The sequence below is a fragment of the Tachyglossus aculeatus genome, chromosome 7 (assembly GCF_015852505.1).
Source record: "Tachyglossus aculeatus isolate mTacAcu1 chromosome 7, mTacAcu1.pri, whole genome shotgun sequence".
NCBI classification, from domain to species: domain Eukaryota; kingdom Metazoa; phylum Chordata; class Mammalia; order Monotremata; family Tachyglossidae; genus Tachyglossus; species Tachyglossus aculeatus.
In genome coordinates this window covers 50201633-50218733 of record NC_052072.1, presented here as the reverse complement: position 1 = coordinate 50218733, position 17101 = coordinate 50201633, and the positions used below count along the sequence as shown (strand labels likewise).

General features: G+C 43.9%; 1 protein-coding gene across 3 annotated transcripts in view; it reads right to left on the bottom strand.

Annotated features, from left to right (window-relative positions):
- The window catches only part of DIP2A (disco interacting protein 2 homolog A), a 169859-nt gene that overhangs the window by 86528 nt on the left and 66230 nt on the right, over nucleotides 1-17101 (bottom strand). For all 3 annotated transcript variants that reach the window (XM_038749833.1, XM_038749831.1, XM_038749832.1), the window contains exon 3: nucleotides 3985-4104. In XM_038749833.1, coding sequence (XP_038605761.1) covers nucleotides 3985-4104 — 120 coding nt within the window. The remainder of the gene's footprint in view (nucleotides 1-3984; nucleotides 4105-17101) is intronic.

Genomic DNA, 17101 nt, shown 5'->3' with positions numbered 1-17101 from the left:
AGTAAGCGCTTTTTCCCCTCCCTCTCCCCCTCACCTTACCTCTTTCCCCTCCCCACAGCACCTGTATATATGTATGTATTTATTTATTTATTTATTTTATTTGTACATATTTATTCTATTTACTTTATTTTGTTAATATGTTTTGTTTTGTTCTCTGTCTCCCCCTTCTAGACTGTGACCCCACTGTTGGATAGGGACCGTCTCTATATGCTGCCAACTTGTACTTCCCAAGCGCTTAGCACAATATTCTGCACACAGTAAGCGCTCAATAAATACGAATGAATGAATGAATGTTTGTACGTATTTATTACTCTATTTATTTATTTATTTATTTTACTTGTACATATTTATTCTATTTATTTTATTTTGTTAATATGTTTTGTTTTGTTGCCTGTCTCCCCCTTCTAGACCGTGAGCCCGCTGTTGGGTAGGAACCATCTCTATATGTTGCCAACTTGTACTTCCCAAGCGCTTAGTACAGTGCTCTGCACACAGTAAGCGCTCAATAAATACAATTGAATGAATGAATGAATGAATGAAAGGATGAAATAACACTGCAGAAAAGGACAGAGGATAGGGATGGAGAGGTCGATTTGGGAATCATCCCTGTAGAGATGTTAGTTGCTGTGGGAGTCAATGATTCCTCCGAAGGAGTGAGTGTAGACAGAGAATAGAAGGGGATCCAGAACTGAACTACAAGGGACTCCAAAAGTTGGAAGATGGGAGCAAGAGGAGGAGCCCAAGAAGGACTGTGAGCCCGTTGTTGGGTAGGGACCATCTCTATATGTTGCCGACTTGTACTTCCCAAGCCCTGCACACAGTAACTGCTCAATAAATACGACTGAATGAACGAATGAACGAGACTGAGAAGGAGCAGCCAAAGAGAAAGGGAGAGAACCAGTAGAAGGTAGTTTTGGTGAAGCCAAGGTTGGATAATATTTCCAGAGGGAGAAACCATTTTACAAGTTGTAAATGCTTTCCTGAAAGTCAAAACAACGAATGGCAAACACTTTCTCAAAGACCTGGGTGAGATAAATAGCAATTACCTTTACGGTGGGCACTTTTAGTATACATTGTCTAATTAACTCTTAAGTATGGTACGAAATTCCAAGAATAATATAAACCAAAACGGTGAAACAATCCATGCATTCCAGTTGTGGCAGAAAAGAGAAATAGATCCCTAAAAGACTTCCTCCTCTCCTCTGTGGACTAAAATGGTAGATCACAATGCATTTTCCTGGGTAAAAAGAGGGGGCTTATTTTAACTGAATCACATCAGAAATAACCTTTTCTCATTCCTACTTCTATTGAAAATCTAAATAGAAATAGCAAATGTGCAAGCTTGGCAATGTCCAACCGAGAGGAGTCAGTTTTAAACAGAGACTGTAACGGCCTGGAATGTAGCTGAGAGTGGCACAGAGACGTGGACCAACAAGAAGTGTGCCACTGGAGTAGTAGGGAAGAAGTGTAGAAAAAGAGTGGATTTAGAGGGCAGGTAAGACAGTTCCTCCTGAAAGATATTGGAAAGGAGAAAGAGAAGGAAGCAGTGAAAATATGAGAGAGATTCAGAGAAGGTCTGAGTCAACCTGCTTTTATTTTATCAACAAAGTCAGTCATCTTTGTTGGAGTGAGGGAGGGAGGATGGAAGGCAGTGGGGTAAGGGAAAACAGCATTCCACAACCCTGCAGTTTCTGCCCATATGTTTAAACTGTTGGCTCCTTCTAACTGTAATTTATTTTGGTGTCTTTCTCCCTCCCACAAGGTTATTAGCTACTTCAGGGCAGAATTCACATCTATTATTGAATTTTCCCAAGTGCTATGCAGAGAAAATCCTCAAATACTACTGATGGATTGGTTCAGGAGGTAACTGAAGGAATATAGTCAGGTGCCTGGATTTCTCCTAGCTACCTTGGCACAGGAAGAAGTGTACTCTGAGGCTGATCCAGGGTTTGGGTTGTTGGTAAGAGAGTGACGGAAGGCCAGGACGACAAGGGAGTTAACTTTGCTGGGAAGAGCAGTGCTGTGGACTTGGACTTTATTAGTAGCATCAAAGGACGGGAGAGCCGATTGTGATTACAGGAATGGTGTGAGAGCTTAGGAACATTTAAATGGATTCCAAATACCAAGGTCATGGTTGGGGAGGGAGGAGAGAATTAGGAGATGAGGGAGTGTGTGGAAGAGTTGGTAAATCCAAGGTCGTGGTAAGTGGGGATCGGTAAGGTTAAAAATAGAGCATTTGCCGATATGAGGTGAGGAAAGAAGTCAATCGAGTTGAACGGAAAGAAGAAGCAGGCTTCCAAGGAGTCAGAGGACTCTTCTGTGTGAATGTTAAAATCCTCAGGGATCAGACTAGGATAGGGGAGTGAGAGGAGAAAGGAGACTGTAGAATTCTACCTGATAGTCACACAAAAGAGAATCAGCCACAGCTGTAGTCAAAGACCAAACCCACAAGAAAACTTGTACTTATTGTACAAAGCTATTCATTTTTTATTTGTGTGCAATTTTATCATCTGTACTGAACTGTAAATGTTTAGTTTTGTGCTCATGCCTACTAAAAGCATCTACTGAGCACTCACTGTACTGAGTGCTTGGGCAGTTACAAGCAAGTGACATATTGCCTGTCCACAATTTCACTCAACTGGGGACACACACCTAATATATTTCCAAACAATATCAGCTTTAGCATGTAGATTTCTAAAGGGAAGTACCATGTCTACTTAGCTTACTCTGCAGTGTGCTAAATTCACTTCTTTCTAGACACTATTACTAAGAGGAAACAAAATATAAAAATGGGAACTGAACACCTAAGTTAAAAGGGAAGGCATTGAAATTAAAAGCCACTTACCTTTTAATTATAAATTTTAATAAGTGAGAAATAGCATTACCACATAAAATGTTTTAATAAACAAGTGTCATATCACAAATACTTGAACACCGAATCTGAAAGCTGATCCTGGGTCATTTTAAGAACGTTAGTCTCTTTATGAAAGTCTAATTTTTAAAATGTACAAGTTAAGTTGCTCTTCACAGGTCCTTTGGCTTTTTGAATGTAATCGCATTAATGGAAATACATTCACTCTAATGACTAGATTCTAAAAAGTCAAATGGTTTATTTTTGATGATAATAATAAAAAGCCAATGAGATACAAACTCCACCATTTACATATCAATTGTTTTTTTTTTTTTGGTTCTATTAATTCCAAGTTTACTTTGTAAAGTATAAAGCAGCATGGGCTAGTGGACAGAAGCTCCCACTAACGTTTGTCTGTTGAGTAACTGGGCAAGCACTTAACTTCTCTGTGCCCCAGTTCCCTCATCTGTAAAACGGGCATTAAGATTGTTATCGCCATGTGGGACAAGGATAGTTCCAACCTCATTAGCTTGTATCCATCCTCTACCCCAGTGTTTAATTACAGTGCCTGACATGTAAGTAAGCGCTTAAGAAATACTATTAAAAAATGGAGGAAACCACTTCCAAATACAATTTTTGTATAACTTTGTTTGAACTTCACAGTATTATACCTTAAAAATAACATCTGCAAAGTGAAGAGACTTTAACTCTATAACATCAAACACTTAATGTTGGCTGGAAGGTTTTAAGAAGTCAATTCCCTTCAGACTGTGAATTCTATATCTTAAAATCCTTGCCATGCTTTTTTATTTTTCCTAACAGCTAGAAAATTTACACAGCAATTTGGATAAAAGCATTATCTGACAAACCTATCCCTATTCAACTGTTTATGCTGGAGCAACATTTGAGAATCAATGGAGAAAATCATGACATTTCACACGATTTGATTTATCAAATTGATGTGTTCCCCTTCTAGTGTTTATGCCACTGCTTATCTTCTACACTAATTTGTTTTAATTCTTCCCTCCTAGAATTCTATTACCATAGAAAATACCAAAAGTGGCATTTATCATTTAAATAGTATATGGCTGCATTCTCGTTCTCTTTTCAATATTATTATGGATTTTCCTTACCTGATCTGAAGCGCTCATCCCTTGAGTTGGTGGAACGTGATTTCTGTTGTTTAGATGCAGCAGTGGTAGCCTGTGAAGAGCCGGGGATTCTGTTCTCTGTCTGCAGGGATGGATCTACACCTGAAACACAATTCCGGCATAAATTAACAATCTGGGCCTACCAATGTAATAAAATCCATTTAGCGCTATACATTCCATGTCTTCTGGGCTGTGTAACTGGCATACTGTATGAGCAGCAATAACTTCAGGACAATACATACATGTTCTGCCATACAAGATACTGACTGTAAAAGTCCCGAGCAAATAAAACCAGAATTCCAAATATGGTATTTGAAGTTTCCACTGGCACAAGCAAGTCTGACTTTTCATTTCTGACTTGAACGTAATTCTATGTTCCCAAAAAACCACACAAAAACTGGCATCTGAACCCAAAATACTGAGTGCGTATAAAAAAATCCACCATTCGGAATGGATGAACAATTTTAACAGGAAATGAATGTGTCTCCGAAAGCAAGATTATCCTTGCTTTTCAGCTGAATTCCATTACGGGGGAAAAGAGAGGAATTTCAAGGAAGACATAGTTCCTTGGCTTACGCAGGGCTCAGAACTGAGTGGTTGGTAAAAAGGTATCTTATCCCCATTTTACGGACGAGGAAGCTGAAAAAAGAGGTTAAGTGGCTTACCAAAGTTCAAAACAGCAGGCCAGTGGCAAAGATGGAATCGGAACCTAGAAAGCCTGAATCCCAGCCCTGTGTTCTTTTCACTCTGTCACGCTGCAAACTTGGGGGAATGTTTAGTGCAAATGGAAGAAGGATTGGCGGAGTCATGGGAGTTGGATCATGATCTAGAGATCTGTATCCAGTAGACAAGCATATGCCTTAAAGCCAAAGGAATATGTAGCCATCTAAAGATGGGGCTTCCAAATTCCAGTTAAGGTAAGCTCCTTCATACACGGGACACTGGCTGGCAAGCCACTTGAAAATATTTCCTGATCATACTACGAGTGATAAATACATTTCCCTTAACTACCAAAAATTTCTTACAGTCCCTCTAGACTATAAGCTCACTGTAGGCAGGGAGTGTGTCTACCAAATCTGTTATACTGTACTCTCCCAAAAGCGTAGTACATTGCTCTGCACCCAGTGAGGGCTCAATACCACTGATTAATGTTTCTTCTAACAGGTATCATAAAGCCACATGAGTATAATTGTTATAGATTTTAAGACTATTTTCGGCTTGAGTGGAATTGATTCAGCTACTTTTCTCCATTTCCAGTGGAGGGGTGGATAAATGAACTCCCAAAAGGCATGGCTCTCTTCAAGTGAGGCAGGAAGAAGAGGTTTTTAAGATTTAAATGATGAAATGAAAACAAAATCAAATCCTCAAATAAGGATAGGGGATGTTAGCTTCTTCTCTAACACGGCTCCAGAGTTTGAATGTGGATTAAACTGAATACTCAATCTCTTTTACATTCTATTTATTTCTGATCCGTGGATTACAGAAGGAAAAAAAAATCTGTCTTTCCTCCAGAGGAGATAGTAATCATAACAGTGGCATTTGTTAAACACTTATTATGTGCCAAATATTGGGCTAAGCCATGGGGTAGATACACTATATGCAGATTGGACACAGATCCTGTCTCACATGGGGCTCCCAATTTAAGGAGTGACACTGAACAGCTTGGGGCCGAAGCCACGTATCCTCACTTCTTCCATAATATGCATTTTTGGAATTCTGACTGTGGTTATAGACTGACATGTTTATCTGGATACAACACAATACATCAGCAGAAGAAATGGTCAGACACATCCACTTGTATGGTGCTGCTCTTGTTGTGAATAGGAATGTGTCTGTTGTTACAATTCAAGAATAAACAAACACGTTACCTGCACACAGTGAGTTTAGAGTCTGGGGGGTGGCGAGGGGGGGGGACAGACATCAGTACAAATAAATAAATGACAGTTATGTCCATAAGTGCTGTGGGACTAGGAAGGGGGAAGAACAAAGGAAGTAAGTCAAGGTAATACCATAATTATTGTTTTTTAAGTTTTCACTACTTGACCTATGCTTTCTTTATACGTTAAAACAGCCAACACTCTGGGTCTCTTAATTCCTTGGTCCAAACCCTCTAGAAGTATTCTGTGCCACTTTAGAAAATGATAATAATACTAATGCCACTCACTGGGCACTTACTGTGTGCTCACCGCTAGAATAAATAAAAGGTCCTAAACAGGGTTTACAATCTATTTTAGCTCCCTGGACCTCTGACGCCTTATCTGTAAAATGGAGACAAGTGATTTCTTCCTGTATTTGTCTCTTCAGTTTTTCCTCAGTAAGTCTTGCTTTGTTTCAGCCAGTCTCCATACGAACTCTTAGTTAACTGTCTCCACCAAAGCCCGATCCATACCTCCATAATAATAATAATAATAGTATTTGTTAAGCGTTTACTATGTGCAAAGCACTGTTCTAAGCGCTGGGGAGGTTACAAGGGGATCAGGTGATCCCACGTGGGGCTCACAGTTTTAATCCTCATTTTTTACAGATGAAGTAACTGAGGCCCAGAGATACAAAGTGACTTGCCCGAAGTCACACGGCTGACAGTTGGCGGAGCTGGGATTTGAACCCATGACCTCGGACTCCAAAGCCCGGGCTCTTTCCACTCCATGATTGTGGGGGGCACTGTCATGATTAAGAGCAGGGCTAAGCCGAGCCACTACGAGTCAAGCACTATTCATTCATCTGATCATATTTACTGAGCACTTACTTTGTGCACAGCACTGTACTAAGTGCTTGGGAGAATACAACAAAAAACAGACACAATCCCTGTGCACAGTGAGCTTTACAGGAAAGAGTGCAGGCCTAAGAGTTAGAGGACCAGGGTCCTAACCTTAGCTCTGCAACCTTGGGCATGTCACTTAATTTTTCCATGCCTAGCTTTCCTCATCTGAATGAGGATTCAATACCTATTCTTCCTCCAACTTGGACACAGAGCTCCATGTGGGACAGGTCTACATCTGGCCTGATTTTCTTGCATTCATTCATTCATTCAATCGTATTTATTGAGCGCTTACTGTGTGCAAAGCACTGTACTAAGCACTTGGGAAGTACAAGTTGGCAACATATGGAGCCGGTCCCTACCCAACAGTGGGCTCACAGTCTAGAAGGGGGAGACAGAGAACAAAACAAAACATATTAGCAAAATAAAATAAGTAGAATAAATATGTACAAGTAAAATAAATAAAGAGTAATAAATACGTACAAACATATATACATATATACAGGTGCTGTGGGGAAGGGAAGGAGGTAAGACGGGGGATGGAGAGGGGGACGAGGAGGAGAGGAAGGAAGGGACTCAGTCTGGGAAGGCCTCATGGAGGAGGTGAGCTCTCAGCAGGGCCTTGAAGGGAGGAAGAGAGCTAGCTTGGTGGATGGGCAGAGGGAGGGCATTCCAGGCCAGGGGGATGACGGGGGCCGGGGGTCGACGGCGGGACAGGCGAGAACGAGGCATGGTGAGGAGATTAGTGGCACAGGAGCGGAGGGTGCTAGCTGGGCTGGAGAAGGAGAGAAGGGAGGTGAGGTAGGAGGGGGCGAGGTGATGGACAGCCTTGAAGCCCAGGGTGAGGAGTTTCTGCCTGATGCGTAGGTTGATTGGTAGCCACTGGAGATTTTTGAGGAGGGGAGTAACATGCCCAGAGTGTACATGCCCAGAGTGTTTCTGGACAAAGACAATCTGAGCAGCGGAGTGAAGTATGGATTGAAGTGGGGAGAGACAGGAGGATGGAAGATCGGAAAGGAGGTAGATTGCATCTACCCCAGCACACAGCACATTATAGTACGCGCTTAATGTCCCAATTATCATTACTGTTAGTGAAAGCTTCTGACTAAAGAACGACCCACGGCATCCTGTAGGGTGGGCAGGCCCAATAGGAATTCTGAAAATAGCCGGCTGTGGGCAGCCGAGGTCAACGTAACAACCGCTCGCCGGTCTTTGACACTACGGCCCAGCATCAGCCCTAAGTTGGGGTTGCTTTGGGTTTTGCAAGTAAAGTTCTTGCTTGCGCTTCAACAGGTGTGGTACCTCTGTCTGCCTACTTGCTCACTGCACAAGTGCTTAGTACAGTGCTCTGCACACAGTAAGTGCTCAATAAATACGACTGAATGAATGAATGGAAAATGACTGACTCCCCTCCTCCCCATCCCCCCCCGGCCTTACCTCCTTCCCCTCCCCACAGCACCTGTACATATGTATATATGTTTATACGTATTTATTACTCTATTTTATTTGTACATATTTATTCTATTTATTTTATTTTGTTAATATGTTTTGGTTTGTTGTCTGTCTCCCCCTTCTAGACTTCGTGAGCCCGCTGTTGGGTAGGGAACGTCTCTATATGTTGCCAACTTGTACTTCCCAAGCGCTTAGTACAGTGCTCTGCACACAGTAAGCGCTCAATAAATACATCTGAACGAATGAATGTATGAATTACAGGAACAAACAAATACTGGGCTTACACCACCAGAGGGTAAGCTCCTCAGGGGCAGAGAATGTGTCACATGCTAAGTACAGCACTAACACACAGTGTGGCTAGGTGGATAGAGCACGGACCTAGGAGCCAGAAGGACCTGAGTTCTAATCCTGGCTCCGCTACTTCTCTACTGTGTGATCTTGGGCAAGTCACTTTATTTCTCTGGGCCCCAGTTACCTCATCTGGAAAATAAAGATTAAGACTGTGAACCCTAACTGGCATAGGGACTGTGTCCAACCTGATTAGCTTGTTCTATCTGGGACAGGGACTGTGTTCAACCCAATTATCTTGTATTCACTCATTCATTTATTCAATCGTATTTACTGAGTGCTTACTGTGTGCAGAGCACTGTACTAAGCACTTGGGAAGTACAAGTCGGCAACATAGAGGCGGTCTCTACCCAACAACGGGCTCACAGTCTAGAAGGGAGAGACAGACAACAAAACAAAACATGTAGACAGGTGTCAAAATTGTCAGAACAAATAGAATTATAGCTATATGCACATCATTAACAAAATAAGTGGAATAGTAAATATGGACAAGTAAAGTGGAGTAATAAATCTGTACAAATATATACGAGCGCTGTGGGGAGGGGAAGGAGGTAGGGCAGGGAGGATGGGGAGGAGGAGAGGAAAAAAGGGGCTCAGTCTGGGAAGGCCTCCTGGAGGAGGTGAGCTCTCAGTAGGGCTTTGAAGGGAGAAAGAGAGCTAGTTTGGCAGATGTGTGGAAGGAGGGCATTCCAGGCCAGGGAAAGGACGTGGGCCGGGGGTTGACAGCGGGACAGGAGAGAATGAGGTACAGTGAGGAGGTTAGCGGCAGAGGAGCGGAGGGTGCGGGCTGGGCTGGAGAAGGAGAGAAGGAAGGTGAGGTAGGAGGGGGCGAGGTGATGGACAGCCTTGAAGCCGAGAGTGAGGAGTTTTTGCTTGATTCGTAGGTTGACAGGCAGCCACTAGAGATTTTTGAGGAGGGGAGTGACATGCCCAGCGCATTTCTGCACAGAGATGATCCGGGCAGCAGAGTGAAGTATAGACTGAAGTGGGGAGAGACAGGAGGATGGGAGATCAGAGAGGAGGCTGATGCAGTAATCCAGTCGGGATACGATGAGAGATTGAACCAGCAGGGTAGCGGTTTGGATGGAGAGGAAAGGGCGAATTTTGGCCATGTTGTGGAGGTGAGACCGGCAAGTTTTGGTGACGGATTGAACGCGTGGGGTGAACGAGAGAGCAGAGTCGAGGATGACACCAAGGTTGTGGGCTTGTGAGACAGGAAGAATGGTAGTGCCATCCACAGGGACGGGAAAGTCAGGGAGAGGGCAGGGTTTGGGAGGGAAGATAAAGAGTTCAGTCTTGGACATACTGAGTTTTAGATGGCAAGCAGACATCCAGATGGAGATGTCCTGAAGGCAGGAGAAGACACCAGCCTGGAGGGAGGGAGGGAGAGCAGAGGCAGAGATGTAGATTTGGGTCATCAGCGTAGAGATGATAGTTGAAGCCGTGGAAGCAAACGAGTTCACCAAGGGAGTGAGTGTAGATCGAGAACAGAAGCGGACCAAGAACTGATCCTTGAGGAACTCCTACAGTAAAGGGGATGGGAGGGGGAGGAGGAGCCCGCAAAGGAGACTTCTTAGAGGGCTTTTTGATTTCATTTTCCACACTGTTCTATTCTCGCATTTGTTGAAAGTGTTCCCTAGGTAGAATTCAATGACAGCATTTCACTTCTCAGCCTTTTTTATGACTTTGGTGGCCTCTTTCTAATCCTGATGCCTCTGCTGCCTCTTCTCAGTAATCTGTTCTGGGAGAGCTCAGATCACATTGCCTTTCCAACCTTTTTCCTCCCATCGCATGTTTCTCTTCCCTTGCTTTGCTGGTTCCTTTGGAGGATTGTGAGCCCCATTGTGGGACAGGGATCATGTCTATTTCCCTCCTATCTGTCTCCCCCACTAGATTACAAACTCCTTGAGGGTAGGGGTCACAGCCCAAGTCCTAAGTATAGTGCTCTGCACAAGTAGGTGTGCAGAAACTGTGGTTTTGTTTAGGGCTTGCTGCCCATCACTGGAAAAACCTCAGCCTGATTCAGGTTAGTCAATGAGTTCTGCTGATTCTGAAAAGCAGTTTATTGATTCTCTGCACATCTTGCAATGTGGGCTTCTCCATCAGTTAGAAGTGGTCCGCTTTCCCTTAGCCATTGTTCCAGTACCCACAATTAATATTTTCTATAATATCTTGGCTCCCATCACGTATAGTTTTGAGTAACCATGGCTTTCCACGGCCAGACAACCATGGCCTCGCTGAACTTTCATTCACAGCTGTAACCACTCTCATCCAAAAGATAAAATGGATGCACTGAGTTCCGGTGCTTCAGATTCGCTTGTGTTTTGCTTTGTTCCATTAAGATCCAGTCAACATGTTTTGCATTTTGCGTTCCAATTTCATTTAGATTTTTGCCCACCGTGGCTTCCAAATTAAAACAGAGTATTTACAAACAGTGAAGTCATCATTTTTTTCTAGAGCAGTCAGTCCTTATTTTATGACAAATGGCAATAAAGAGCATTAAAATGACTTATCACAACAGTAGTAGCATTAATTGCTTACTCTGGGCACAGCACTGTCATGGAAAGACTACACAGACAGGAATGAGACGAGGTCCCTGGCTCATAATCTTCCAAAGGGACCAGCAGAGCAAGGGAAGAGAGATATGTGTTGGAAAGGTGACGTGAACTGAACTCTCCTAGAACTGATCGCTGAAAAGAGGCAGCAAGAGGTCCCAGGTTGAGGAAGAGGGCACTGGAGTCAAAATGGGCTCTCCTGCAGCCCTCATTTCCCACTGCCTTCCTAAACTCCACTCCCCACCCTCATCCATGTGTCTTTCAGGATCAAGCTGGAGAACCAAGTAATATTTATCAGAGAACAACAGAATTAAGTAACTGGAACTACCAGCAACTTAACCCCCGATTGCAAACTCACCCCAGACTCAGCATTTCCCAGATCCAGCCCACTGGGCCCAACCGTGGTCCAGCCACCTCAAGACTACTGGGAGCAGGGACCAAGGTCAGGAATACGGCAGCATTCCCCAAGGCGAAGACAGGAAGTCCAGGTTGGCAGAGCCTGGGAATGACCAACTACGTGGGGCCTGACCCTAGCTTGGTTAAACCCCTGAAATGGAGACTCGAACAGAGACCCAAAAACCCCATGCCACGTGTGCTTCACTGTCAAGAGGAGAATCAATCAGTCGTATTTACTGAGCGCTTACTGTGTGAGAGCACCGTACAAAGAGACTACAATTAACAGAGTTGGTAGATGTGCTCCCTGCCCACAACGAGCTTGCAGTCTAGAGGAAGGCAGCGTGGCTCGGTGTAAAGAGCACGGGCTTTGGAGTCAGAGGTCGTGGGTTCAAATTCTGGCTCTGGCACTTGTAAGCTGTGTGACTTTGGGCAAGTCACAACTTCTCTGTGCCTCTGTTACCTCATCTGTAAAATGGGGATTAAGACTGTGAGCCCCACGTGGGACAACCTGATCACCCTGTAACCTCCCCAGCGCTTAGAACAGTGCTTTGCACATAGTAAGCACTTAATAAATGCCATAATAATAATAATAATAATAATAATAATAATAATAATAATTCATGCTTATCCCCAACGGCAAAAGAAGCAGAATTTGCACTTGGACACCATTTCTACAGATGTGCAGTACCTCCCCTGCTGCCTCACAAGCAGCGACACTTCCTTCCGGACAAGGATCTCTTCCAAGCCCATTAAGGACCCTTTCGACTCACGATCCCAAGGGCTTAGAACAGTGCTTTGTACACACTATGCACTCGATGATGATGGCATTTGTTAAGTGCTTATTATGTGCCAGGCACTGTTCTAAGCGCTGCTAAATACCACTGACTGACTGATTGACTCCCAAACTGAGGCTGAAATGGTCTTTTATTAGAACTATTCAGTCAGTTTGGGAGAGGCTTAAAGTTCTTATTTTAACCAACACAAATCTTCTTGAACTTTGCCCCAAATGACTAAAATTGTGTAATCCGTAACTCATTTGACACCTAAGCCTTTAGTCTACCCGCCACAGGCACTTTCTGGAACCTGACTCTGGGGATTAGCATGGGAAACCTGTATAGCAGCTCCTGCGTTGACGAGGCTTTTGGTCTGTTGCCTCAGAAGAGTTCCTCAAAGAAACAATGTATTCTGTGACATCTGCTTCCAGAATCCTTGTTGCACCCTCAAATATGTTTACTTAGAGTCGTTTGAACTATAGTACACCTATTTGCTCATGTATCCTCCCATTGGTGGTGAAAGGATCAGACAAGGCCCTTTGATTTTTGATATTTTTCCTAACTGTACTGTACGTTCCCAAATGTTTTTGTACATTGTTCTGTACAAAGTAAGAGCTCTGTAAACACCATTGATTTCTACGGCTAACCATATCTCCATGGAGTAATCTTAGGATGTTGATAAATTTCATAGGACTGTCAAACTCCAGTGGCAGAGTTACCAGACTCCAGATGTCAAATATTTCTGAACGGTCTCTAAATAGAGCCTGCAATAATAATACTGGTACTTATTATGCACTTACTTTGTGTCAGGCACTGTTCTAAGCGCTGGGGTAGATACAAATTAATCAGGCCAGACACAGTCCCGGTCCCACATGGGGCTCACAGTCTAAGTAGGAGGGAGAAAAGCTTGTTATGGGCAGAGAATGTGTCCGCTAATTCTGCTGTACTATACTCTCCCACACGCTCACTACAATGCTCTGCTCATAGTAAGCCATGAATGAATTTCACTGATTAAACAGGCACAGAATTCTCATTTTAGAGATGAAGAAACGAAGGCACAGAAGTACTTGACTTGCCCGAGGTCACACGGCAGAGCTGGGGTTAGCGCTCAGGCCCGTGCTCTTTCCACTGGGCCATGCTGTTTCAAGGCATGAAGCTTTCTTGTGTTCATAGGAGCTTATGTCCACTGTGGTTGGAAGTGGAACAGGGAGACGGTGGGAGACGGTAGCCTTCAGTGGTGCTGATGATAGTGTGGGGCGGGGAGAGGAAAGAGGGAGGATATTTGGAATCCCTGAAAAGTTCATAAGTTTGAGAATCCTTCATGAAGGCATGGCTAGCCAGGTCATAGGCAAGGTGTCCCACTCAATCCATTCTCCACTGCTAATACAATAAATCACGGCAGCCACGCTTAACGATGCCCACGAATGCAGGTGTAAGAATATACTTTACCAGCGCTGAGAAACTCTTCCAACTCAAGAGACTTCAAGCAACAGCCAGAAGCCTAGAACCATTCGTTCAAGAATGACCGTATGCAGGTGTCTGTATGCTAGAGACCCACAGGCAAAGAAGGTAGACAAATGATCCATTTAACTGATCGGTCTATGGTACTGAAGGCAGTAGAAAGGTCAAGAAGGACCTACATTCTTTCAATTCATTCAATAGTACTTATTGAGCCCTTACTGTGTGCAGAGTACTGTACTAAGCGCTTGGGAAGTACAAATCGGCAACACATAGAGACGGTCCCTACCCAACAATGGGCTCACAGTCTAGAAAGGGGGGGGGGGGGGCCAGACAACAAAACAAGTAGACAGGTGTCAATACCATCAGAATAAAGAGAATTATAGCTATATCTACAGTGCTGAAGGGAGCACAGAGGTCAAGGAGGATTAGGATGGAATATCTGTATCTCATAAGTGGCCTGTCTGGATCTCTCTCTGTAATCTGCAGGCCACAGTTCTGTTCAACTCCCAAATCCTTCTGAAATCCCATCATCTCCAGGAGGCATTCTCCAACTGAGCTCCAATCTCCCCACCTTATATACCCCGCACCCCACAACTGCCATACAATCCTACCGCACCACCTCTACACTGCCTTCTAATCCCGGCTCTGCCACTTGTCTGATGGGTGACCTTGGACAACTCACTTCGCTTCTCTGTGCCTCAGTTACCTCATCTGTAAAATGGGGATTAAGACAGTGAGCCCCACGTGGGACAACCTGATGACCTCGTATCTACCCCAGCACTTAGAACAGTGCTTGGCAAATAGTAAGCATTTAACAAATACCATCTTACTACTCTTATTCTTATTATTATAGCCTATATTACTTCCTCCTACCTGTAATTTATTTAAATGTCTCCCCAGCTAGATTGTAAGGCAACTGGGGGCAGGGATCACCTACATTAATTCTATTGTATTCTCCCAAATGCTTACTACAATGCTGTGTGCACAGTAGGTGTTCAGTAAATAAGACCGACCTATTAGCTTCCTCCATTCTTCTAAAAAATTGCCAGGATTCCCATATTAACTCTCCAGCCCTAACCTTTCTCCTCTGCAGTCTCACACTTCCTCCTGCTTTCAGCACATCTCTACCTGGATATCCTCCCAACACCTCAAACTAAACATTTCCAAAAAAGCACTCCTCATCTTCCCACCCAAAACCAGTCCCCTCCTTATCTTTCCCAACACTATAGACAAACACCACTACCCTCCCCAGGTAAGAAGCAGCCTGGCCTAGTGAAAAGAGCAAGGGCCTGGAGGCCAGAGGACCTGGGTTCTAATCCCAGCTCCGCCACTTGTCAGCTGTATGACCTTGGACAAGTCGCTTAGCTTTTTTGTGCCTCAGTTACCACAGCTGTATAATGGGGATTAAGACCGTGAGCCCTATGTGGGACAGGGATTGTATCCAATCCGATTACCTGGTATCTATCCCGGCACTTAGTAGGCACTTAACAAATACTATAAAAAAGAGCCCTCATCTCTCTCTCACTCAACCCCCATATTTGACCTATCACCAAATCCAGTCTGTTTTACCTGTAATTTGACATTCCTTGTCAAAGTGCTACTGCATTAATCCAACCATTTTCATCCCACCTTAACTACTGCATCAGTCTACTTGCTGATCTCCCTGCCTCGTGTCTCTTCCCACTCCAGTCCACACTTCACTCTGCTGCCCACAGTGAAATACATCTCGCCGCTGACCCCTAACCCACGTTTGGCCTGGAATAATAATAATAATAATGATAATAATATAATAATAATAATAATTGGCATTTGTTAAGCGCTTACTATGTGCAAAGCACTGTTCTAAGCACTGGGGAGGATACAGGGTGATCAGGTTGTCCCACGTGGGGCTCACAGTCTTAATCCCCATTTTCCAGATGAGGTAACTGAAGCCCAGAGAAGTTAAGTGACTTGCCCAAGATCACACAGCAGACATGTGGTGGAGTCGGCATTCGAACCCATGACCTCTGACTCCAAAGCCCGGGCTCTTTCCACTGAGCCATGCTGCTTCTCTGCTTGAGGAATGTCCTCCCTCCTCAAATCCAAGAGACAACGACTCTCCCCGCAAACCTCCCAAGCCTTATTGAAGGCATATCTCCTCCAAGAGGCCTTCCCAGATTAAGCCCCACTTTTCCTCATCTCCCACTCCCTTCTGCATCACCCTGACTTGGTCCCTTTGCTCTCCGCCCCCTCCAGCCCCACAGCACTTATGTACACACCTGTAACTTCATGTATTTGGATTGACGGGTGTCTCCCCCCATCTAATAATAATAATAATGGCATTTATTAAGCGCTTCCTATGTGCAAAGCAGTGTTCTAAGCGCTGGGGAGGTTACAAGGTGATCAGGTTGTCTCACGGGGGGCTCACAATCTTAACCCCCATTTTACAGATGAGGTAACTGAGGCACAGAGAAGTTAAGTGACTTGCCCAAAGTCACACAGCTGACAACTGGAAGGGCCGGGATTCGAACCCATGAACTCTGACACCAAAGCCCAGGCTCTTTCCACTGTGCAACGCTGCTTCCTCTAGACTGTAGGCTCATTGTGCGCAGGGAATGTCACTACTCTTTGTTATGCTGTACTTTCCCAATGCTTAGTCCAGTGTTCTGCACACAGTAAGCACTCAAAAAAGATGAATGTATGAATGAATTTTTCTACAGCAACACTCAGGCCACTCCTCAAGAACCTCCAGTGATTGCCCATCCACCTCAACAACAAACAGAAACCTGATCATCTTGTAACCTCCCCAGCGCTTAGAATAGTGCTTTGCACATAGTAAGCGCTTAACAAATACCATTAAAAAAAATCTTACTTAAATCGCACTACAGAGTTCAATTAAATTAGAAGGCAAACTGTGAATGAGTCATTAAATTCTAGTATTTAGGCGTGTAGACAAATTATAAATTACCTTTCCTACAAAACGACACCTAGAAATGTACATGCAGGTAGGAAATTAAACTAACCAGATAAATGCCAGGTATTAAGGTAATAGCTTCACTGCACCAAATGATCATGATCCTTAGTCGCACAATTAAATGACAATAATGTGGTATGAAATCATTTCAAAGGCAGGAGGCCAAGTTCTGAGCTCTATTTTTACCCTGCCAAAATTTACGAACAGGTAAATGAGATTTAATTCCCTAGACCTTCTAGACTGTGAGCCCGTTGTTAGGGAGGGACCGTCTCTATGTGTTGCCAACTTGTATTTTCCAAGCGCTTAGTACAGTGCTCTGCACACAGTAAGCGCTCAATAAATACGATTGAATATAACTTGAAGATGAGTGATCTTTTCTGGGCAAAGTTAGGTATCTGGGGAG